The sequence below is a fragment of the Pelophylax lessonae genome (genome assembly GCF_965119305.1).
Source record: "Pelophylax lessonae genome assembly, chromosome: 1".
NCBI classification, from domain to species: domain Eukaryota; kingdom Metazoa; phylum Chordata; class Amphibia; order Anura; family Ranidae; genus Pelophylax; species Pelophylax lessonae.
The window spans coordinates 525,573,216-525,598,890 of NC_138768.1; the positions used below are offsets into that span (position 1 = coordinate 525,573,216).

General features: G+C 42.1%; 1 protein-coding gene across 1 annotated transcript in view; it reads right to left on the reverse strand.

Annotated features, from left to right (window-relative positions):
- LOC309568894 (rod cGMP-specific 3',5'-cyclic phosphodiesterase subunit beta-like) overlaps positions 1-25,675 on the reverse strand; it is a gene marked incomplete at its 5' end in the record, with an annotated part of 100,398 nt that overhangs the window by 32,693 nt on the left and 42,030 nt on the right. Inside the window, 7 exons of the mRNA XM_082274673.1 lie at positions 390-497; positions 2,543-2,689; positions 2,855-2,920; positions 11,754-11,897; positions 20,350-20,499; positions 22,293-22,340; positions 24,303-24,369. Of these exons, the coding sequence (XP_082130799.1) occupies positions 390-497; positions 2,543-2,689; positions 2,855-2,920; positions 11,754-11,897; positions 20,350-20,499; positions 22,293-22,340; positions 24,303-24,369 (730 nt within the window). The remainder of the gene's footprint in view (positions 1-389; positions 498-2,542; positions 2,690-2,854; positions 2,921-11,753; positions 11,898-20,349; positions 20,500-22,292; positions 22,341-24,302; positions 24,370-25,675) is intronic.

The window sequence follows — 25,675 nt, forward strand, 5'->3', positions numbered from 1 at the left end:
ATTATGTTGAGATTTGTTGGCAGATATCCTCGAGACTCTATTTTGAAAGTTTTTATAATCCATGTAAAAAGGACTTTCACCACACATGCACCATAAAAAAAATTTTTGAACAAAAACTACAGGTCCCCATGGATTCTGAATCATTACAGGATGACCAAAAGTCTTACCATCTCTCACGGAGACATTTGCCCATTTGTACTCATCCTTAAAAAAATTGAAAATTACAGAGTTTACGATTGTCTAGAATTTAAAGGTTTATCATTTATCAACTGGTGTTAGCATGATGGGAAGAAATCGCATCTGTCATTACACCTTTTTATTCTTGGGAAAGGTAATATAAAGGATTTTCTACTGAACACATAAAAAACTTATACTTGGTTAGTACATACCATCAAGAGGGTGAACATAGTTTGGGCAACATTGAATCCATGACGCCAGTTGTGATAGGTAACTTTCCTATATCCTTTCTTCATTGCATACATAAACCTTACCAGTGCCTGAGTAAATTAATGAGAATGTTAAAGGTCATAAAAAACAATGACATGAAGTACAATAAAAATGGCACAACAGCCAGTTCACCTATCAATCCTGAAATGCAGTTCCTCTATGTGCAGGCACTTTCTACTTGGTCCTAGGGGGAATGCCAGCTCTGGGATCAAAACAGGGGGCCCCTGACTGTTCTGTATTACCTGCATGTATTGCTCAATCGGCGTATTTAGTGGATATCAATGGCAAAAAAATTGCAGCATTATGTAGTGATAAATATTACACATTAATATTATAAATTCTGGTTACAGAGGTCGCGGGGGCATTAAAAGGAGATTCTCATTAACAGGAGATCTTTTGTATTGTTACTGCGATTCTTTAGTTCCACAGGACCATCTATCTGTCACTCAGAAAAAGGTACTGATTTTAACACCCAAAATACTTATATTTTGTAACAGTTTGTAAGGCCTCAAATTAAAAAATATTGATCTTACCTACAAAATAAACAGAAGGTAAAGGTGGAAGCTATCTTCCTGTTTATTAAAGATTGTATTGTTTTTTAAGTATTTTTCTATTTATTTTTAGGAGAGGCACATTTTTTAAAATGATACTGCATTAAGAGACAGTATTAGCACATGTTTATCTAAGATATTACTAAAAAGCTAAACATCTCCTTAAAAAATATTTTTGCCCTATGCAAAAAGTTGAAGGAATCTTTATTAAATATGTATATGCTGTACTGATTCTGCAATGGAGCAGACACAATAAGATCTCTAGCAATGTAGGGTTAAATCCAGCCTACCTTATTTGCAGTTTTTAAAATCTATACAAGTTCAACATACTTTGAAGGCTTACCATAGGTATTTGGTAGAGAAATTTTTTACGGATGGGTTCAGTGTTCATCCAAATGCTGAATGAATGGCCATATTCGGGCAATGATGTCACCAACATTCCTGCCCCTTCCTTTATATAATTCCAGGAGCTATCATTCGTCTTTGTGTCCTTGGTGGTTTTTTTTTTTTTTTTTTTTTTTGGTGAGTTGGCAGGCATCGTGATTGGGCCTTTTTTGAGGATTTTCATTTTTTTTTAAAAGGACTTGTCAAACAATTTAGTGTCTTTAATGCTAGGAGTACTCACGTGGGGAAAGAGTCAGTATCTGGGGGCACCCTTATTAATAAAGGGGGGCCTCTAGATTCTGAGAAGTCACCGCACCCACAGACAGCAACAACCACCAGCCAAAGGTGGGGATGAGTTCCAGGCCACCCTTCCCATGCTAGGCATGTGGCTTGGTATCCTTTGGGGGGGCACATGCTTGCCTTCCTTCCTTTTCTGGGGAGCAAGACTGCATGCTCAGATTAAGTGTCTAATATGGATTTTTAGTGGGACACCACATATTATTTTATTTATTTTGCCTAAAAGTCTGGTATAGATTTCCAAGTTGACCTCACTTTTTTGCATGAAGTACCCACCTAAAGTTCATATCAGAGGGTCTGACATGCAAAGGGCCTTACGTGCATTTTGGGAGGGACTCTATGCAATTTTTTTTTTCTATTCTTTGATGTATGATGTGCTAAAGCAAAAATGACATTTACAAAGAAAACATTTAAATTATCGCTAAATAAAACTTAATGGCATCTTTTAAAAGTAAAAAAAAAACAGTACATAAACCCCTCCAAATATCCCCACAATACACAACAGACCCTTAGAAGTCTTCTGTGTATTTTGGGGGACCCTTGTGGTCTTTTCACCGTTTTTGTTTTCTGCCATTTAAAATAATTTTTTCCTTTATAAATGTCAGTGCTAAAACATCACTGATGACGACTGCATGGAATTACATTTTATGCTTTTATTGGTACATGTTCCTCAGGGCAGTGCCAACCCCCCTGCTATTTGACACCCCCTTGCCTATTAGCCCAGAAAATGTGTATTTTTAATTTGACATATTTGGCTCCCGTTGACTTCACAGGGTTCAGGTTCGGCATCCAAACTTCTTTGAAGTTTGCCTCACTCTACTCAAACTGAGCCCAGGACAGTTTGTCTCATCAGCAGAAATTACCTCTGAGGGTATTTGAAACTTTTTTACCACTCCAAGTTCATAATACATCTGGATTCCACACTTCACAAGATCTATTTCAGTGCAGTCAAAATCTGAGAAGCGGAATTCATAAATTTCAAACTTTTGTGGCCCTGGTAATTCTTTTTTCTAAAAATTGGAGAGAAAGGGAAAGTTCAATACTTTAATAATTATATATACAGTATATATTTATTGAAATATGTTGTTGATTTTAGCAATATTAAAAGCATTATCATTATTATTATTATTTGAGGAAATTATGCTATAAGTTCTCTTTTGTTATTTTGTACGTACAAGGAGTTGTGAAATTTCATTTTCTTCACACTGTTCAAGTTCCTTTCCAAGCTTTGCGCGGGATGGCTAAAAAAAGACCAGATAGCACAAATCATTCATAATATAGTATGACTGGGGGTAAGGAAAAAAGGCACATGATGTATGAAAAGTTATAAGATGTTTATTTAGGATAAAATGTGTATGTTCCATAAATACTAATGTTCTTATATACAAATAATAATTACATACAGTTCTGTAGCGCTTCTTTATTTCCCTAATCTTTCACAAAGGTAAAAAAGAAAGCACAGTTGTTAATTATCTTTTACTTTGTCGAAGGATTAAGGACCAGAGTACCATTATGGAAATGTGATTTATTAGACTTTGTGTTCACTTATTGGTGTGGTAACTTGTGTGGCTGCTCTTACCGCTAGACAGAAAATAAAGTTTGACTTTATTTATATAACTGGGTTTACTAAGCTTAAGTTGCTTGTTGCCATATTAGTGCACTTGCAACAACACAGTTGAGTACTGTTCGTGATACTTTTCTTGTTTGCGCTAACAGTTACATTTTTAGGCTTTTGGGGCATACTCCCTTCTTGGGTTCAAGCAGTACTTATACACAAAGCATTAGCAAAATGTGAAGAACTCCAATCTCTGAAAATAAAATAAAACAACAGATGGCAACTAAATATAGTCATATAAGCAGATGAGGAGAGCTAAGGTATGGGGGAATGGGGGAGTTCGGTGGAGAGTCACTGAGGTGAGAATGGTAATAAAACTTGGTAGTGAGGTTCACATTAAGTTTAATATCTTTTGTGTCAAACAGAATTATCATTCGATGTTTAAAGGTTTTCCTTTCCTGAGTATTTTTAAATTCCCCATAAGAACCAAAAAAATTATACCTTCCATAGAATGGTCTGGTTGTGTGAAATCATGCCCCACATAGAATCTACGTAGAATCATTATTTGTCTGTCCAATCTCAACAATGTGTCATGGTCTTACCTTCTTGCTGTTCTCCTTCGTTTGACATGTGCTGGCGGCCATCTTGGTTTCTGGGTTTCTTGTAGCCTCCCACCCTGCGGCTCCTCCTTCCCACTGGGAGGAGCTGGATGCCTAGCTCATATATATAGGAGGTCTGTGGCTTCAGTTCCCTGCTTGGTCCTCCTGTGTTCACATGCTACTAAGACTGCTGCTACTTCTGGTTCCTGTTCCTGGCTTCGTCTGACTACCCTGTTGGTTCCTGATCCTGGCTTCGTCTGACTACCCTGTTGGTTCCTGATCCTGGCTTCGTCTGACTACCCTGCTGGTTCCAGACCCCTGGCTTCGCAAAGACTCTGCATCGGTTTCGCCATCCGTTTGGACTTTTGCTTTATAGCTTGTTTTTCAATAAAGCTGTCTTATTTTCACTTATCTGTTGTTGTACGTCTGGTTCATGGTTCCGTGACATTAGGACCAAGCCATGAATTCTGACGGTACAGGGCCATCCTCGCTACCCACGCTGGTTGCCAGACTTGATCAGCAGGATCACCTGTTGGGTCGGTTCGCCGTGGCGTTGCAAACCCTGCTTGAACGCACGGTACCACAGGCCACGAATTCTGACGGTACAGGGCCATCCTCACTACCCACGCTGGTTGCCAGACTTGATTTGCAGGATCACCTGTTGGGTCAGTTCGCCGTGGCGTTGCAAACCCTGCTTGAACGCACGGTTCATTTCGCTCCCGTTGCCGATGGGTCGGTTGTCGCTCCTGGGTCCGCTCCTACTGCCGCTCCGGTTGTTGCGCCAGAGTCTACCCCGACACCTGTTGTTGCGCCCGCGGTGTTTCGGGGTATGTCCGGTTCTGCCCCCCTTCCACAGCGCTTTGGGGGAGAGCCAACTCAGTGCCGAGGTTTCCTTAACCAGGTGGGCATTTATTTCGAGTTGCTGCCACATGCCTTTCCTACTGAGAGATCAAAGGTGGGCTTCTTAATCTCGCTGCTCTCGGACAAGGCCTTGGTCTGGGCCAGCCCTTTATGGGAGAACAACAATCCGGTGGTTGCCGAGTTTTCCGGTTTTGTTGCTTCTCTTCGGAAGGTATTCGATGTGCCGGCTCGTGCTGCCTCTGCTGCGAAGCTCCTTATGTCCATCAGACAGGGTTCACGATCCGTAGCTGAATACGCCATTGAGTTTCGTACCCTGGCAGCAGAGGTGGGCTGGAATAATGAGGCTCTGGTCGCTGCTTTCTCTCATGGTCTCTCGGATGCCTTGAAGGATGAGGTTGCAGCTAAGGACCTACCAGTGGAGCTCGAGTCTCTTATTTCTTTCCTGATTTTGATTGACACCAGACTCAGGGAGAGACCTTCCTTTAAGGAGAGTCTGCGGAGGCTTCCTAACAGATTGGCGCCTACCTTTGTTGTCCCACCCGTGCCTCCCTCTCCTCCCACGCCTCCTGGGGATGACTTGTCTGGGGGTGAACCCATGCAGCTGGGGTTTGCTCGCCTGTCCGAGGGGGAGAGGGTACTCCGGAGACGCGAGGGCCGATGCATGTACTGTGGTCTCGGTGGGCATTTTCGGTTGGCATGTCCGAACCGTCCAGGGAAACGCTCGCACCTGAGATCCTGTCGGGGTCAGATCTTGGGTGGAGTCTCCTCGTCCCCGGTTTCCCGTGTTGACAAACCACTGATCACTGTTGTCCTTTCCTGGGTCCGGGGCTCGGTGACGACCCAGGCGTTGGTGGACTCTGGTGCTGGTGGTTTGTTCATTGATAGTGTGTTCGCTGCCGCCAATTCCATTCCTCTGCAGGCCCGAGGTTCTCCTCTGGCTCTTGAGGCGATAGACGGCAGACCCCTTCTGCCGCCACACGTGACTCATGAGACCCTTCCAGTGGGGTTAGCCATTGGTGCCGTCCACAGAGAGTCGGTCTGCTTCCAGGTTATTTCGTCTCCACACTACTCGGTGGTCTTGGGGTACCCCTGGCTCCAGAAGCATAATCCGATTTTCGATTGGAGATCGGCCGAGATCCTCTCGTGGTCACCGCAGTGTGGGACTAGTTGCATCCATGGGCCTGTCAAGTTGCTGTGTACTTCCTCGGACTCTCTGTTGCCCCCTGAATACGAGGAGTACCGGGATGTATTCGATAAGGTGCGCGCGGTTGCCCTACCTCCGCACCGCCCATACGATTGTGCCATCGAGTTACAATCTGGTGCCGTTCCTCCTCGTGGCAAAGTCTATCCACTGTCGGTAGCGGAGAATGAGGCCATGGAGGAGTACGTGAGGGAGGCGCTTTCACGTGGACACATTCGCAAATCCTCGTCCCCGGCAGGGGCTGGATTTTTCTTTGTGAAAAAGAAGGGCGGTGAGTTGAGGCCTTGCATCGATTACAGGGGTCTCAATCGCATCACGATCAAGAACGCTTACCCGATACCCTTGATTTCCGAGCTGTTCGATCGCCTTAAAGGGGCCACGGTCTTTACCAAACTCGACCTGAGGGCGGCATATAACCTCGTAAGGATCAAGGCGGGCGATGAGTGGAAGACCGCGTTTAACACCAGGACCGGTCATTATGAATCCTTGGTTATGCCCTTTGGGCTGTGCAATGCGCCCGCAGTCTTTCAGGAATTCATCAACGATGTTTTCCGTGACCTGTTGCAGCAGTGTGTGGTGGTCTACCTGGATGACATCTTGGTATATTCTGAGTCCATGGAGACCCACATTCTGGATGTCAAACGAGTGTTGCAACGGTTACGAGAGAACAAGCTGTTCGGTAAGCTTGAGAAATGCGAATTTCACCGATCCCAGGTAACCTTCTTAGGTTACATCATTTCCGCTGAGGGGTTCTCCATGGATCCTGAGAAGGTTTCGGCTGTCTTACAGTGGCCCCAGCCCAGTGGTCTTCGCTCCCTGCAGCGCTTTTTGGGCTTCGCCAATTATTATCGGAAGTTCATCAGGGACTTTTCCATGCTAGCCAAGCCTCTCACGGATCTGACCAGGAAGGGCAGTAATTCCCAGGTCTGGCCGCCCGAGGCCATCCGAGCTTTTGAGGCTCTAAAGTCCGCCTTTGTGTCGGCTCCGATTCTGTCGCATCCCAACCCTGGGTTGCCCTTTGTCCTCGAGGTGGACGCGTCTGAGACGGGAGTAGGCGCCCTTCTGTCTCAGCGTAGAACACCAGAGGGTCCTCTGCTTCCTTGTGGGTTTTACTCCCGGAAACTGTCTTCCGCGGAGTGCAACTACCAGATTGGTGACAGGGAGTTATTGGCCATCGTGCAGGCTCTTAAAGAATGGAGGCACTTGCTCGAGGGTTCGGTGGTTCCGGTCCTCATCCTGACGGACCACAAGAATCTGACCTACCTCTCTGAGGCCAAGAGATTGACACCACGTCAGGCCAGATGGGCTCTGTTCTTGTCACGTTTTAATTACGTGGTCTCCTACCTACCCGGTTCCAAGAACATCAGGGCTGATGCCTTATCACGGCAGTACTCCGACCTGTCCAGGGAGGAGTCGATTCCGACTTCGGTCATACCTCCGAATCAGATCCTGGCTGCCATTCGCACCAGCCTGACCTCTCCCCTGGGTGAGCAGATTTTGGCGGCTCAATCTGGTGCTCCCTCTGGGAGACCCAACGGCAGATGTTTTGTGCCTGAGGAGTTGCGCACTCGGTTGTTGCGAACCTACCATAACTCCAAGACCGCGGGGCATCCTGGAAAGAATCAGCTGTCCTGGGCTGTTTCACGTCTGTTCTGGTGGCCTTCCCTACGTTCCGACATCGCCGCATATGTAGCGGCATGCTCCGTTTGTGCCCAGAGTAAGTCCCCTTGGCACCTTCCGTTGGGCCTTCTGCAACCCTTAGCCACCGGGGAGCGCCCATGGTCACACCTGGGGATGGATTTCATTGTGGACCTCCCTGCATCCCGAGGCCATACGGTCATTCTCATGATTGTGGATCGGTTTTCCAAAATGTGTCACTGTGTTCCTCTCAAGAAGTTACCCTCTGCACAGGAGTTGGCCACGATTTTTGCCAGGGAGGTCTTCCGGTTGCACGGTTTGCCCAAGGAGATTGTGTCGGATCGGGGGAGTCAGTTTGTGTCCAGGTTCTGGCGCGCCTTTTGCTCCCAGTTGGGGATTCATCTCTCCTTCTCCTCGGCCTACCACCCTCAGTCCAATGGGGCCGCAGAACGATCCAATCAGGCCTTGGAGCAATTCCTTCGTTGCTATGTCTCCGATCACCAAGACAATTGGGTTGACCTCCTGCCTTGGGCTGAGTTTGCCAGGAACACGGCGGTGAACTCTTCCTCTGGGACGTCTCCCTTCATGGCCAACTATGGGTTCCAACCTGCCGTGTTACCGGAGGTATTCTCTCCCCAGGATATTCCGGCTGTGGAGGATCACCTTTCCGTCCTACGTGCTTCTTGGGTACAGATCCAGAAGTCCCTTGAGGTCTCTGCGCAGCGCCAGAGACTCCAGGCTGATCGCAGACGAGCGCCTGCTCCTTCCTACCAGGCCGGAGACCGTGTATGGTTGTCCACCCGCAACCTCAACCTTCGAGTGCCCACTCCCAAGCTGGCGCCTCGCTTTGTTGGTCCCTTCCGAGTGCTTCGCAGGGTAAACCCGGTAGCCTATGCCCTTGCGCTTCCTCCTGGCATGCGGATCTCCAACGTGTTTCATGTCTCCCTGTTGAAGCCTCTGGTGTGTAATCGTTTCACTTCCTCGGTTCCTCGGCCTCGTCCGGTCCGAGTGGGCAATCGTGAGGAGTATGAGGTGAGCAATATCCTGGACTCACGCCTGGTCCGCGGTCGGGTGCAGTTTTTGGTTCATTGGCGTGGTTATGGTCCAGAGGAGCGTTCCTGGGTTCCCTCCGCAGATGTCCATGCTCCTGCCTTGCTCCGAGCCTTCCACGCACGCTTCCCTCAGAAACCGTTCTTTACTCCGCGGAGGAGGGGCCCTTGAGGGGGAGGTACTGTCATGGTCTTACCTTCTTGCTGTTCTCCTTCGTTTGACATGTGCTGGTGGCCATCTTGGTTTCTGGGTTTCTTGTAGCCTCCCACCCTGCGGCTCCTCCTTCCCACTGGGAGGAGCTGGATGCCTAGCTCATATATATAGGAGGTCTGTGGCTTCAGTTCCCTGCTTGGTCCTCCTGTGTTCACATGCTACTAAGACTGCTGCTACTTCTGGTTCCTGTTCCTGGCTTCGTCTGACTACCCTGTTGGTTCCTGATCCTGGCTTCGTCTGACTACCCTGTTGGTTCCTGATCCTGGCTTCGTCTGACTACCCTGCTGGTTCCAGACCCCTGGCTTCGCAAAGACTCTGCATCGGTTTCGCCATCCGTTTGGACTTTTGCTTTATAGCTTGTTTTTCAATAACGCTGTCTTATTTTCACTTATCTGTTGTTGTACGTCTGGTTCATGGTTCCGTGACACAATGTCACATCCCTGGTTGCACTTGTTGAACTGAATGGGGATCCTATGATTTTTTAGGGTACCTTTTGTTTGTCTGACACTTTTTAATGGATTGAGGTGGCTGTGCAGCATTTATTGTTGCAAGGTTTTATCATGTTTGAGTTTCTTTAATCAGAATGAGGTTTCCTGTTGATTAATTTACACTATATTACCGAAAGTATTGGGACGCCTGCCTTTACACGCACATGAACTTTAATGGCATCCCAGTCTTAGTACGTAGGCTTCAATATTGAGTTGGCCCACCCTTTGCAGCTATAACAGCTTCAACTCTTCTGGGAAGGCTGTCCACAAGGTTTAGGAGTGTATGGGAATGTTTGACCATTCTTCCAGAAGCGCATTTGTGAGGTCAGGCACTGATATTAGACGAGGAGGCCTGGCTCGCAGTCTGCACTCTAATTCATCCCAAAGGTGTTCTATCGGGTTGAGGTCAGAACTCTGTGCAGGCCAGTCAAGTTCATCCACCCAAAACTCACTCATCCATGTCTTTGGGAACCTTGCTTTGTGCACTGGTGCGCAGTCATGTTGGAACAGGAAGGGGCCCTCCCCAAACTATTCCCTTCACTGGGGCTAACGGGCCAAGTCCAACCCATGAAAAACAACTCCACACCATAATACCCCCTCTCTGCAAAGGGTGGGTCAACTCAATATTGAACCCTACAGACTAAGACTGGGATGCCATTAAAATTCATGTGCGTGTAAAGGCATGTGTCTCAATACTTTTGGTAATATAGTGTATGTCTGAGGTTGGGTGCTTGCCTAAAGGCCAGCATTGGGGGTTGCTGCTCTATTTATTTTACTGTTTCAATCTCTGTTATGATGGGTTGAAACTCTGATTATCTTTCTTATCCCTTCCAGTACTGTCTAGTATGCGATTATTGTAGATAAACGGCTATTTTTTTTTTCTTTGTTATAAAGGAGATTTTCTTTTTGAGTTTTCAAGTAAGCATTTATGTTTGTGCTGATGATTTTATTACTGTAAGTTTTATTATAGGAAGATTCTGCTAGCACTCTTAGATGTTTATATATATCTTCCGGATCAGAATATGTGCAGTGGTAACTAGTGTCCTGGCTGTGTTTACTGACTCATTTGGTTTATTGGATAAAAATATTGCGAACAGGAAAGCAGTCAGTTATTGAAACCCTAACAACACTGGATCCTATTTAGACCAGCCAAATAAAAAAAAATAAAAAAATTGAAGCTATACAAAGGCAGTACTCAGCTGCGATGAGTTTATCAACAAAACATTCCACTGAGAAGAAACAAGGAATGAATTAAAAATTCATAAATAATATAAATTAACCTCTTCCCCCTAGAGGATGTACCCGTACGTCCTCTGGTTAAAATTATTATCCCGGGACCATGGCTGCAGCTGCAATACTGACCCCAGAATCAATCTTTTCAGCCAGTAAAGCTCTACAATGTAAAGGCAATCCTAGCAGCTAAAAAGCAGCTGGATTGCTTTTACATGTGACGGAAGGGGGTCCCTCCCCCACCTCCTTCCTGGGTTCTCCCAGTCTACCAGTCCTGCCGGCTTACTATAAAAAGACAAAGGACCGTAATGTCCCCGATCATTTTTTTGGCCTAAGAAACTGAAAACAATGAGTATGTTGTCACCTCCGGTTTTGGTCCCATGAACACAGGCCATTACCAGCCTATGAAAGCATCTGATCAAACCAATATCGGTTTGATCAGATGCTTTTAAGGACAGAGGAGAGATCTGGGATCTATTAGACACCAGATATCTCAGTAAAGAGTACATGTCCTTGCCTATCAGTGGAAGTGTTGTCCATCCCTTGTAATATCAATAACGTTTTTTTTTTTCTTTTTAAAGAGACAGTGTAAAAAAGAAAAGTAAAACAAATTAAAGTGTCCCCCTCTGTGCTTACATGCAAAGGCAAACACATACATGCATATGTAAACAGCGTTCACACCACACATGTGAGGTATAGCCATGAACATTATAGCAAGAGAAATAATTCTAGCACCAGACCTCCTGTGTAACGCTAAATTGGTGACCAGTAAAGGCTTATAAAGTGCTGTATATAGGGATTTTTTTAAGTACCGTCATTTTGCATCGTTCCACAGCTGTGCGCAATTTTAAAGAGTGACATGTTAGATATTTATTGACCCAGCATAACATGATCTTTTATATTTTACCAAACAATTGGGTATTATATTGTGTTTTTGTGCATTAAATTCATTAAAGTGTATTTTTTGCAAAAACATTGTGTTAGAAAAACTGCTACACAAATACTGTGTGATGTAAAAAGTTGCAACACGCACCATTTTATTCTGGAGGGCCTCTGCTTAAAAAATTATATAATGTTTGTAGGTTCTAAGTAATTTTCTAGCAAAAAAAAAAAAAAGAAGAAGATTTTTACACTTATGTGAGAAGTGTCAGAACAGGGCCAGTAGGCAAGTGGCTTATATGCTAACAAAAGAACATAACATATTAAAATATACAAAATAAAAAACAGAACACAAGTTACCAAGATGTCTTGCATTTCCTCCTTACTGCACTTCACGTGGTACATCACCATGTCTTGTGCAATATCTTTGCGATTTTCCAGCTTGTTCATTTTGTCATATGTATCCGTGTTCAGAACAGACCAACCCAGAAACTGAGTTAAAGACTGTGAAAAGAGTAGAATAAACATTAATGGGTTGTATGTACAACAATGTGTACTGAGGCACTTAAGGCTGTACATATTTTACTATATTCTTGAAAACGAATAGTAACCCCATTTGTGCCTAAGGGTAAAACAAATCTTAATGCCTAAGCCCAATTTTGCAACTTTGAGTTAGTAAACCTGTACATATCATCAGAACTACTTTGTGCATCCAGGTGGATTATACCTTGTTTTTTTTTTTTTTAATTGGGCTTTCATTTGGTGGTAAATGGTAATGGAGATCTCCTGATTTTATTTTTATTATCTAAGGAAAACTGGCCCAAAACAGTAAAAAACAAAATCATTTTTTTCTTAAAATGTAGCTATATATTTTTTGCTACTACCATAATTCCCCACCAAAGAACAACCCAAAATAGATTCACCTGCTCCTGACTATTGCAGCAATACTACTTATGTGTATGTTAGTTGTTGTTTGTACCCGTGGTGCAGCCCAAAAACAATTGTGCACATTTTGCTTTTTTTTTTTCCTGCCTAAAACACACCGACACTGACACTAACTGACACTGATACTAATTTAAAAGAAAAAAAACCCAGTCCAAACCTTGATATATGTATTTTTTTTTTTTATTTCGTTTTTTTAATTATTTTTTTTTTCCTACACAACTTTTATTTTTTCTATCTTTGCAAGGACAGAGAAAGATACAATGTAGCTGTCTCGTCCATTCACACAGATAGACTACACGGGGGCCGGCTTCACAGTGACTGATGATTGTGATAGCCAATCAGAGGCTACCACAGTGATCAGGTGACCTGGAATCGGAGGTTACGGGTCCCAATCGTTAGAACGGGGCCCGGGGCTCTCAGTGAGACCCTGCTCACTGTGCTGGGAGTGTGCCATGCAGCACTTTTCCAGCACAAATATTCGGCCCGTGGAAAACAAAACCCAGTTCAGTGGGGCCACATATATTTGCGTACAGTCGGCGGGAAGGGGTTAAAATATATAAAGACAAACCTATTTTTTTACTGTTCGATTGAGTGGTGAGGGGGTTAGAACCCCTGTCAGGTTCTATTTTGGTCTGTGTCCATTCTAGGGAGATTCATTCTCTTTTTTTCTTTGTGACCATTGTCACGAAGATTGAAAATCCAAAATCTTGGGTGGAGTAAGGAAGGGTTAAAACCGCTGTATTTTTTTTACATCTATGTCTTAATAACCTCTTAATGACCGCCAGCCGACTCTGGAGCAAACCAATCAAAATTGCGATTTTTTTTTTTTTTACCAAAAATATGTAGCAGAATACAAATTGGCCTAAAAGGATGAAAAATTTTGATTTTTACATTTTTTTTTTGGGAATAGTTTTTAGCAGAATGTGAAAAATATTGTTTTTTTTTATCAGAATTGTCACATTTTTTTGTTTATAGCACAAAAAATAAAAATAACAGAGGTAATCAAATATCACCAAAAGAAAGCTCTATTTGTGGGGAAAAAAAGGACATCAATTGTATTTCGGTACAGTGTTGCACGACCACGCAATTTTCCATGAAAGAAACGCAGTGCTGAATCGCAAAAAATGGCCTGGTCATTAAGGGGGCAAATTCTTCTGTTCCAGAAGTGGTTAATATACTTTTGACTATGAAAAGAAAAGCATCAACAATGGGGAAAGTAACTAACTATACTGTTAAACTATAGTAAGTAGAACACTGTTACATGTTTGCTTGTGGTATATTTTCACGCTCCCAAACTGGCTGTTCCACCCTACTACCTGCAAATTTCTCCATGTTCAAATAAAGTTGTCTCCAGAAAAAAGGTATTTGTTTTCCCTAGACAAATATATTAATGATGCAAATAGCATAACTTTTCTGCACTCTTCAGATCAGAATGCTTTTCAGATTACTGCAATAGGATTTAAAGCTGTATTTTTTCAACCTATGGGTGACTTGCTGTATAGTGAACCTACAGAAAATGAGTATTATTTTCAATAAATACGATAGTAATTAAAATAAAATGAAGAATGCACAGCAAAATTGCAGGAATGTCAAACATCCTCATTCCGCACACACTCTCACAAGCCCCTGTGAATTGATCCTAGCCATATTTTCCCATCCTTATTTGTGTATGCTCTTAGCAGTTTTTTTCCCACTTTATTTTGTTCATATTTACTATCCCTCCAACACTTTGTTATTCCTACTATCAAATGTCTTGCCATTCACAATTCAGGCTTGAGCCTATTGAAAGGTTAATACATTTTGTCTACGTAAAGGCACTCAAGTCCCAAATGTGTCAATTCTTTGTAATTGCAGTCGTAATAATCCAAGTGAGGTCACTCATAAATTTGATATTCAAAGTAAAATGTAAACTTGCCACTTGTAAACAGTCTATTGTTTGGGGCATATTTAGGGTATAGTTATCTCTGATGTCTTTTTCTACCAACAAATAGTGGTAAAGGTTTCCATAGCATTGGAATAATGTTGTCATCAGTGGTGTATTTTGGTTTTGTGCTGCCCCAGGCAAAATTAAAATTGGGCACCCCATCTAAATTTGTCCCACCCTTGCCACAGTATACGATTCTTGTCTCAGGGACTGATGAGGAAGTTGCAGCCATTCACAGTGATCAGCTGTGGCTTCCTCATAAGATCCTGAGACATGATTCTTATAAGTGCCATATATATAATTACTGCTCATGATGATCTGACGTTCGCGTTGATACCTCATATGATTGGGACAATCACTATTTGCATGCGTGCAGGACCAACACATGCTTTCGCCTTTGTGCACGAGCACAGGAGGACGGGGGCACTTAACATTTTTTTTATTATTAATTTATTAAATTTTTACATTGTTGCTTTATTTTTATTTTTTTCATCACAAGATGTAAACATCCTTGTGAAAGCAAAAAGGTATGGTAAAGGTATTCTTTATGGAGAGATCTGGAGTCTATAAGACCCCCAAATCCCTCCTCTGTACTTAAAGGCATTCACAACACCAAGATCAGTGTGTTTTTGAATGCTTTAGAATTTAAAAAAACTGACGCTGATGGTTTCCGAGTAAACCGGAAGTGGTGTCATGTCATTGCTTCTGGTTTACTGTTACAAACACTCAATCAAATCCCCCTGCTTGTAATAGCAATCGAGCGGCTAGTAAGCCGCTGCTATTACTTGTTTGTCTTATGGTAGATATGCCCCTGGTTGTCATCATATAATGGAATCAAAATACTTAGCTGTTACAAACATCCAAATATATTACAGCCCTGGCCAAATGTTTTGAGATTGACACAAATATTAATTTTCACAAAGTTTGCTGCTGCTTCAGTGTTTTTAGATCTTTTTTTCAGATGTTACTATGGTATACATAAGTATAATTACAAGCATTTCAGAAGTGTCAAAGGCTTTTATTGACATTTACATTAAGTTTATGCAAAGAGTCAATATTTGCAGTGTTGACCCTCCTTTTTTTCTTTATAAATTCTTTATTTATCAAGGAAGGCAAACAATACAAGCATGGAAATCGATAGTTGCATGGGAAGGTGGTCGTTGCATCCCCCCTCATGGTTTGGTAGATTGCATTCTGTCAAAATGAACGTCGTCCCGAGGGTGCTGTACTTGTTTAGAAGGATGCCGATTGCTTTGCGGAGGACTGACGTGCTAAAATTTTAAGGCAATGTTCTTTCATTCATCTGGGGGAACAAGAGACCTAGGGTGAATAAGAAAACGCACTATACTCCTAAATCCAGGGGTGGGCTGGGGGTGCCGAACCTGATGAAATATTATTATGCGGCGCAAATGGCCCAATTGGCACAATATCATTCTCACCAGTCCCCTACGGCTTGGATGAGATTGGAAGCCAGTTCAGTACCAGATCGGGAGGTCTCCCATATTATGTGGTTGCCACCCAAAGAACGCCCTCCTGTTCTCTGCCCAGCCTTATCACACTCTCTAGCCATCTGGGATCGGCTGTCCAGAACACATGCCTTTCGGTCTCCACATACTCTCATGGCCCCCATTCTCAATAATAGCGGGTTCCCCCCCCCGGGTCTCTCCCCAGATCTTTTCAATGGTGGACGAACAAGGGTCTGATCCGCATAGCGGACTTCTGTGATCATAGGGGTATCCTCAAACGACAGCAGCTGGTAGACAAATACGCCTTGCCTCAGTCTGAATATTTCAGATACACTCAAATTGAACACTATTTGGGTTCACTGTCTCGTCTCTCAGATCTGACAACAATGACGTCTATGGAATATTTGTGCCGCAAATATGATAAGATGCAAGGTTATATCTCCATGATTTATAATGTGTTATCTTTCTCGCCTGTTAAACTTCCTTATATGGACCGCTGGGAAACTGATGTCCAGGACACTTTTGACTTGGCGGACTGGCATGTCATGGCTCAAGACTCAGAGGCCTCCAGGTCATTGATTAACACCTCAATCATAGAAGCTAATCATAAGGTACTGCTACGCTGGTACATGGTGCCGGCTAGGATTGCATCTTTTGTTCCGGTAGCGTCTCCTCTGTGTTTTCGGGGTTGCGGTCAGGAGGGTACCATGTTCCACGTTTGGTGGCAATGCCCCAAGGTGCAATGTTTTTGGATTAGGGTGTATAACTTAGTTTACACCTTAACGCAGGTTAATCTGACCAAATCTCCCCAGCAGGCCCTTTTGGGCCAGAAGGTGGATGCGGCCAGAAAGGCACAGAGGCGGCTTATAACTTTCATCTTTACTGCAGCAAAAATTACAGTTGCCAGGTCTTGGAGGTCTCCTGTCCTACAGTTTGAGCAGCTGAGGCATAAATTGTCCTGGATCATGGTGAATGAAAGGCTGTCGGCACAACTAGACGACAAAATGCACAAATTCGATAGAGTGTGGGAACCATGGCTCAACTATCTAACAGGGCCAGCTTGAGGGCTGTCCACGGGATGGGGAGCGGGGCGTGGGGCACGGAGTTGGGTCCATTCTTTCCTCTTTTCTATTGCTTCTCTTTCCCTTCTTTTTTCACGTTTCCTTTTCTCTCTACCTTTCTTCCTTGTCATCTCATGGAAGGTTTTCTAGTTATTGGATCTACTTCGTGGTGGCACGTTTCTGCACACACATATGATTTTATTACCTCAGGGGACTACGCCAGTATTGTCTTTTTTTTCTTAGACTTCTGTTCAATTGTTATATGGGGAATTTCTGTAATTTCGTTGTTGGCCCTGGGGGTTATTACTGCTTGTTGCGGTGATGGCATTACCACTGAATGATACTTTCTGTCATTGTTTCTAATGTTGATGCTTTAAAAATTTCAATAAAAACCATTGAAAATGAAATCGATAGTTGACAAATCTACAGCTTGAGGAGGGTATGACAATTCAAAAGAAGAAAAACTGATACAACATGAGACCGTTATGAAAAGGAAAAACTGCATGGTGCGACAGATGAAGTATCCCGAAGGACAGAGGTAATATTGTAGCCATGACATAGGTGAATAAACGTATGTTCAACTTACACAAAAATAACAACAATCAAAAGGCAAGCACCGTGGTGAGCCCCGAGGGCATCCTCCGTCCCCACCGGCATTGGTCTCCTGGTCGGTGTATTGGAATGAAGGAACGCATCAACGGGGACAACGGACCACGGTACCACCAACATTCCGTGCTCCATGGCATGCCTGGAGGAATGGGGAAGGGGAAAAATGTTCATGATTCGAAGGGAATCACACAATTAGGGAGGGGCAGAGAGGCACCAGATGCAGAAGAGATCAGACAAGAACAAAGAAGGGGGGATGGAGAGAGAAGTATGGGGACAACGCAGAGGAAAGGAGAAAAAAAGAAAAAAAAAGGGGGGGGAGACAAAGACAGGCAACCGCAGGTCCCAGTATCGTCTATGAGATAAGATCTCTGTATTCCTCAGAGAAGGTGAATTCATGCCAGTAGAACCAATGCTCCAAAAACTTCTCCCTCGTGCCATGTTCCGTTGGCACAAGATCCTCCATCTCATTGATGTAAGCCACTTTATGCAGCCAAATGGCAACAGTGGGAGGTTGGGCCTCTTTCCATAGTAGAGGAAGGCAGCTCCTGGCCGCCGTTAGTAACAGCGGCAAAATGGACTTCTTATAGGATGCTTGCAGGAACCTATGATGATGAAGAAGGATAAGAGCTGGGTCCATTGTGAGCTTATGGTCCATAAACTTTTGAGTGATTGCTAAAACCTCCGACCAGAATGGAAGGAGGCAACGGCAGACCAGAAGATGTGGAGGAGGGAACCGACCTCCTCCCCACATCTCCAGCACTGGTCGGGGCAGGAAGGGAACATCCTATGAAGTTTAACCGGCGTGTAATACCACCGAGTTAAGAACTTGTAACACGCTTCCTGAAATTTAGAACAGATGGAGGTCTTATACGTAAAGAACACAAGTCTTTTCACCTGGCGATCTGAGAGGGTTAGGACCAGGTCACGTTCCAACTGTGCAATAAACGGGGGACGGAGCCCTGGCTCGGGAGTCGTCAGCATGCGGTAAAGCAATGAGATGGTATGGCGTAACGGGGATGTCCCAGCGCAAAGTTCCTCAAATGGTGAGAGGCGTCTAGTCATAGTAGTTGCCTGTGGGAGAGAACTCAGAAAATGGGCAAGTTGGACCTTCTGTCAAAAGGATAGGGAGTCGAAAGTGTGGTAGGAGGTAAGTTGTTGTCTTGAAATCCATTGACCCCGGCGGATGAAGTGCCTAGCCTAGAAGAGACCCCGATCCTTCAACACCCGAAATCCCAGGGCTCCCACACCCGGCATGAACTCCGGGTTCTCCACCACCGGCAATAGAGGGGATGGTCATGGGGCGAGACCCCAAGTGTGGCATACCCTCCGACATATCTGCAGAGTGGCCCCAATTGTTGGATAAGAAGCAAGGTTTCTCAGCAGGGGAGCCCTGATCCACAGAAATGCCTCCAGAGAGAACTCACAAATTGATTTCTCAATCCGCACCCATTGTTTAAGATCCTCCTTTTTTAAAACCTCTGCAATTCGCTTTGTTATGCTGTCAATCAACTTCTAGACCACATCCTGATTGATGGCAGCCCATTCTTGCATAAACAATGCTTGGAGTTTGTCAGAATGCGTGGAGGTTTTTTCTTCACCCGCCTCTTGAAGATTGACCACGAGTTCTCAATGGGATTAAGGTCTGGGGAGATTTCTGATCATGGACCCAAAATTTCCATGTTTTATTTCCAAGCCACTTTTGCCTTATGCCAAGGTGCTCCATCATGCTGGAAAAGGCATTGTTCTTCACCAAACTGTTCTTGGATGGTTGGGAGAAGTTGCTCTTAGAGGTTGGTTTTGTACTATTCTTTATTCACGGCTGTGTTCTTAGGCAAAATTGGGAGTGAGCCTACTTCCTTGGCTGAAAAGCAACCCCACACATAATTGGTCTCAGGATGCTTTACTGTTGGCATGACACAGCAGGTAGTCCTCACCTTTTCTTTTCCGGACAAGGTTTTTTCTGGATGCCCCAAACAATCAGAAAGAGGATTCATCAGAGAAAATAACTTTACCCCAGTCTTCAACAGTCCAATCCCTGTACCTTTTACAGAATATCAGTCTGTCCCTGATGTTTTTCCTGGAGAGAAGTGGCTTCTTTGCTGCCCTTCTAGACACCAGGCCATCCTCCAAAAGTCTTCACCTCACTGTGCGTGCAAATGCACTCACACCTGCCTGCTGCCATTCGTGAGCAAGCTCTGCACTGACGGTGTCCCAATCCTGCAGCTGAATCAACTGTAGGGGATGGTCCTGGTGCTTGCTGGGCGTCCTGAAGCCTTTTTCACAACAATTAAACCATCTCTCCTTAAAGTTCTTGAAGATCCGATAAATGGTTAATTTAGGTGCAATCTTAGTAGCAGCAATATCCTTGCCTTTAAATCCCTTTTTGTGCAAAGCAATGATGACTGCATGTGTTTCCTTGCAGGTAACCATGGTTAACAGAGGGAGAACAATGATTTCAAGCACCACCCTTCCAGTCTGTTATTCTAACTCAATCAGCATTACAGAGTGATTTCCAGCCCAGTCCTTGTCAACACTGACACCTGTGTTAACGGGAGAATTACTGACATTATGTCAGCTAGTCCTTTTGTGGCAGGGCTGAAATGCAGTGGAAATTGTTTTTTTTTTTTTTGGGATGAAGTTCATTTTCATGGCAAAGAGGGACTTTGCAAATAATTGCAATTCATCTGATCACTCTTCATAACATTTTGGAGTATATGAAAATTGCCATCATAAAAACTGAGGCGGCACACTTTGTGAAAATAATATTTGTGTAATTCTCAAAACTTTTACCCAGGGCTTTACATATAATATAATCTGTCCTTGAAAATATACTTAGAAAAAAAAAATGAAAACAATAAATGATTGTTTATTTAAAATCAAATTTACAAACTTTCAAGTAATCACAGACACACACATATAAACGCACATGCCCACACACAGAAGCACTGTACCTCCATAAGTGTTTCATCCTGCTCATCAAAAGGTTTTCCATCCTTCCTGTTGTAAAAAGTCGCAACTCCCACTATTTCTTCTTTTTTGTTTACAATAGGCAATGATAAAACATTTTTAATAACCCATCCACTTTCATCTAGTGGTTCTCTCTTTAGAAAAAAAAAGGACACAAATAAATGTTCTTAAGTCCCGTATATAAACAACAACAGAGCTGTATAACCTTATACACAGAGGATACGACAAATAGATTACTTTATTATCTTTGATATGTTGAACTGCCACCTATTTCTAAATCAACTGTAAAAAATAAGTTTGTCTGTGTCCTCTTTATTGTGAAAATATTTTTAGAAATGAAATGTATTGTAAATTTACGACATACACATATTCCGTAGGCTACAAATAACATTAACACAATTTGTTTTGTATGATAAAATATTTTTAATCTTTCATTGAATCTTTTCTAGGCTGTCCAAGCAAAGCAAAGTAGAGAAGTTGACACCTTGTAGTATTTTTACAAATACCTGCAGTACACCCCAAATTACTCCTCCTTTTTGTCTCACACATAATTTTTAATCGGGACAGGTTCTTGAATAATTCGAGTAATTATGTGCTCTATAAATGTTATTGATGTATTAATATATGCATTCAATTATTGTAAAAAAATGGTATTTATTGTATTTATATGGATATTTATATGTACATATGTTCTGCTTAGAGTGATATGAACAAACAGGCCCACAACTTGCTAAAAAAGCAATGGGATTTTGTGAAACGCGTAGATATAGAGCATTGTTAATTGGCTTCCGAATTAAAGACTGTTGTAATGTATTTTCCATATGAGATGGGCATGTCATGTAATATATTGTTTTACAGTTACTAATTAAACATTGCATGCATAAAAAATGAACATTTATTGTGTATGTAGTTGTTGTTCACTATATGTATTTTGAATATCTCTGGGAGATACATTAAAAGTCCCGGTCAGGCTAATATTCCTCCCCCTTTTTGGGGTAGGTTTTTATTTATTTTTGTATAATTTAGGAGTGGTATCTCCAGGTATTAAACTTAGGAATAGGCAATTTTTTTTTTTTTTTTTTGTTTTCATAAGATTCCATTCCATTTTGGTTAAGACTTACACCTTAAATTATTTATACACGCTTGGCTGCTAAACCTAGTCACTGGGAGCCAGATCTTAATCATATCCTTCTATGGCCAAATTTTTACGAAGTGGATAACTAGCTCTAAAATCAAATTAATTTCTGGGTTTCATAGGGGGATACAGACACATAATGGTCATGGACAGATGCAGGTAGCAGTCTATTAAAATTGGGTGCATTTGTCATATTTCAACCCATCGGATATGAAAATTGCCATTTTATGGTTCCTTGCTGAATTGTGAGGTGTCCCATGTTGCATATGATGTCTGTTATGTCATTCAGGAGGCAAGTTATCAGACTTGATTCTGCTCAAACAGCAGACTCTTTAATGGTGAGTGAGATTTCCAAAGAGATCATTGAAATTGACTAGTACAGCAGCCTTCCTGGGCTAAGAAAATGGACACCAAGTTAGGGAAGCCACAGTTCATTATGAGGGGGCATTTACTTCCCTTCAGCAATAATATAATTTTAACTAGGTACAAAACAAATTTAAACCAATGGGTGACCAAAATTTGAAGTATAAATATATAATGAATAAGGTTTCGGAATGCCATGTACCATACTGTACATGATACATATCATTCGTATAACATTATTATATACAGTATATTAACATACATGATGTATGAAAATATACAGTATATAATAATGTTATATGAAGTTTGGAAAAGCCCATAATTAAGATTTCCTAAATTCATTAAAATATGTAATACTTTCTTGTGTGTTAAACAGCTTCAAAACAAACATTTATAATGCTTTTATATATTTAAATCTTTTATTCTCACCTGGAACTTGAACATTTCATCTGCAGCTGCATTCATGATGTTACAGATCTAGAAGGGACAAAAAGAATACTGACTATTTTAACCACTTAAGGATCTCGCCTATTTCTGACAATTGCTGTTTAAAAGTTGAAAAAAGTATTTTTTCTTTTGCTAGAAAATTACTTAGAACCCCCAAACTTTATATATTTTGTTTTATATATATTTTTTGGGCCTATTAAGGCCGGTGGGAGGAAGCAACGTATGACGTTGCTCCGGTCCTCCAAGGCCATAGAGTCCAGTGGGGGCCATCTTGCCCTCACTCGACTTCCTGCCTAGGACATGGACGGACTGGATCGTTTTCCCCGCTAAAGACAGTTCCGGTAAGCTGGGAAAATGACTGAGAGTTAGTGCTACATGACATGACCTCCATGACATTCCTCCAGAAAGTCTCAGCCCTGGAGACAAGCTTATCCTACTCTGATGGACTATTATATCCTGTCTCAAAGTTTTTCTTTCATTTTCTGGTACATCATTATACTCAACGTATCAATATTGTACCTACAATAATGTTTTATGTCTCAGAATGTCGTACATATTTCTGAAGACCCATGATCCAGTAGGCAGTTATCTGTTACGGAACCTATATTTGTCTTAGTCTTTTTGTTTTCCTGTTTGCTTGCTTCCTGTACGAAGTTACATACTTCCTGTTTAAATTGTACCACTTCTTTTATGTTCAATACAAATTTTTGTGGGAAAGAAAAAAGAAAACAACCTCTCCTGCCGCCCATAAAAGTGGTCCCGCTGGAAAGAGAACCGCCCGCCCTGTAAGAAGCTTTCTGCCAGTATTTATTGTCCGACATAAAACTGCGGTGGGTGGAAGTGGTTAAATAGAAATTTAACGCAAGCTACCACACCTTCAACCACACCAGAAATCATGTTATTTTCCTAAACATCTTTACACAACCTGTATGGCCCCTGACCTGTATATGAAGGTCTACTCTGAGATATAGATGTACTGGACACTTACACTGTGAGTACAAATTTGTGTGTAGTTTAGTTTTCGAACTAAGGATAAATGTAGCTCTGCAAAAAGTGTTCTTAAGACCCGGTCTATACTAGCGCGACTTGTCAGGCGACTTGTCAGCCTGACAAGTCGCGCTCCCTCGCGGTCCATTGACCGCTACAGGACCCGTTCTAATAGGAGCGACACAAGTCACTCCAACTTAGAAAAAGGGTCCTGTACTACTTCGGGACGACCTTGGAGCGACTTGCATAGACTTCCATGATGTGAAGTCCATGCAAGTCGCTCTGAAGTCGTAATGCATGGTAATGTACAAGTCACCCCCGAAGTCGTGCAGAGTCATGTCGCCATAGTGTGAACCGACTCTTAAAGTGTTTGTATAGCATTTTGGATAGAGTAGGGGGAGGGATATTTATTTATTTATTTATTTGTGATTTGTGTCCTAGATTTCTCTTTATTTCCTGTACTGGAGCCGCAACAGGAAATGGGGGAACTAACCTCCTAAATATGAGGGTAATTCCCATCTTAGACAGACCACAACAGACCACAATAAAACCTTGACAGAAAGTCTAACCCCCTACATTATCCAAAAATACAAAGAAAAAGTGTTGCTTTTACATACACTTTCACCAGAGCTTCCTTAATGACAGAAATGTTGACTATCACTGTCTAAAGTAACCCAACAAGGTTAAATATTTAACCAATTTCTGTAGGCAGTGCTCAAATCAGGGACAATGCCAGTTAAAATCTTGTTTTGGCACACTCAAGTATTACAGGTGCCCCTGATCGGCCGGACAGAGTAGGGTTTGCTTCATAGGTATTTTACTAAGACAGACTAACAATAATTTGAAGTTATACTGTAAATATAATAGACATTTTTAATATAGTTTCACTAGACCCAATATTAATACATTTACATTTACTTTTGTATAAAATAAGTATTTAACACTTTAAAATCTGACTTTATTTTTATATTTAAGATATAAAATGCTCTTCAGTTTGTATCTTACAAATCCACTTTCCGCCACGTATGTTGGGAGACCACTAACAAGAGCCCAGTGATCGGCTGGAGGATTTCTGGTTTAGAAAAAAAGAAAGAAATTATTGTAGGTAATAAATATTTTCTATAGAAAAAATTAGCAGGAATATTTAAAAGCCTAAAGTGAACCTGTCTCCCATTATCTAAACATAGCAATGCTTTTATAATTTATTCTATTAATGCTTGTATTACTTTTATTATAAAGAAAATGAACAGGAAAAATAAAAGTGAATAAATCCCCAATATCAAGACCCTTTTGCGTTAGCCCTATCTAAAACTATGGGGTTGATTTACTAAAGGCAACTAGACTGTGCACTTAGCAAGTGCAGTTGCGCTAATGTTCCTCAGAGCTTAGTGAATGCAATGAAGCTTCATTTTTTAAAGAATACCCAATCAGGTGCAAGGAAAATGGAAAAAAAAAAAACAGCATTTTTGCTTGCACATGATTAGATGTTCACCACATTCACTAGGCTCTTAAGAAAATGAGTGCAAAGTGCTATTTGCCTTTAGTAAATCAACCCTTATGTTGCCAGAGTAGTCAACACTCAATATGAAAAAAAGTGCAAAACTTCACCCTCAGATGACCGGAAGAGGTTTTTTTTTACTAAGCTGGCCTATTATGAGGACGGTGAAAGAACTGGTCGCCTCTTAGCAAAAAAAAAAAAAAAAAGGTGCAAAATTAAATAGTGTAGCACTCTTATCCTATTATAACAAACTTAAGTTTACACCATATTAAATACAGTACATGAAAACTTTATATTACCATCTTTATCAACACTATTAATCTTCATGCTATGCGTAATCACACAGTGCATCAAAAAAGTGTCTCCCACACACATAAAATAAAACTGTATCCGAGCACCACAAACTGAAAGTGCTATTTAATTCATTTTTAATATTCAAAGCAAATTCGCTCATCCATTCATGTTTTAATGCTTTACTTTGTTGAGAAACCACTTTTAATAACATCCCCAAATATTTCTAGCTGGGGCCATGTGGAATAAGGGCAGATTATTCATGTAGCAATTACTTCCTACAATCTATCTGCCCTTAGCTCAGGCATGCAGGTAGGAGGGTGTGCTTAGCTGAGAAGGTACCCCCTCCAGATGAAAGACAAAAATGTCCATGAAGACTCCTGGGATGCATGACATAATTTTGGCGGAGGCCAACGATAATGAAACAACTGAAGAAATGTTAAAACAAAGTTTAAACCAGGTACATATAATATACCTTCTTACATATTAGGCTAGCAGCATAGTGATTAAAAATAGTTATTGTTGATTGAGAGAGTTACGCTCCGTTTTAATACACACTGCAGTTCATCCACATTTCTGCAGGGATTAA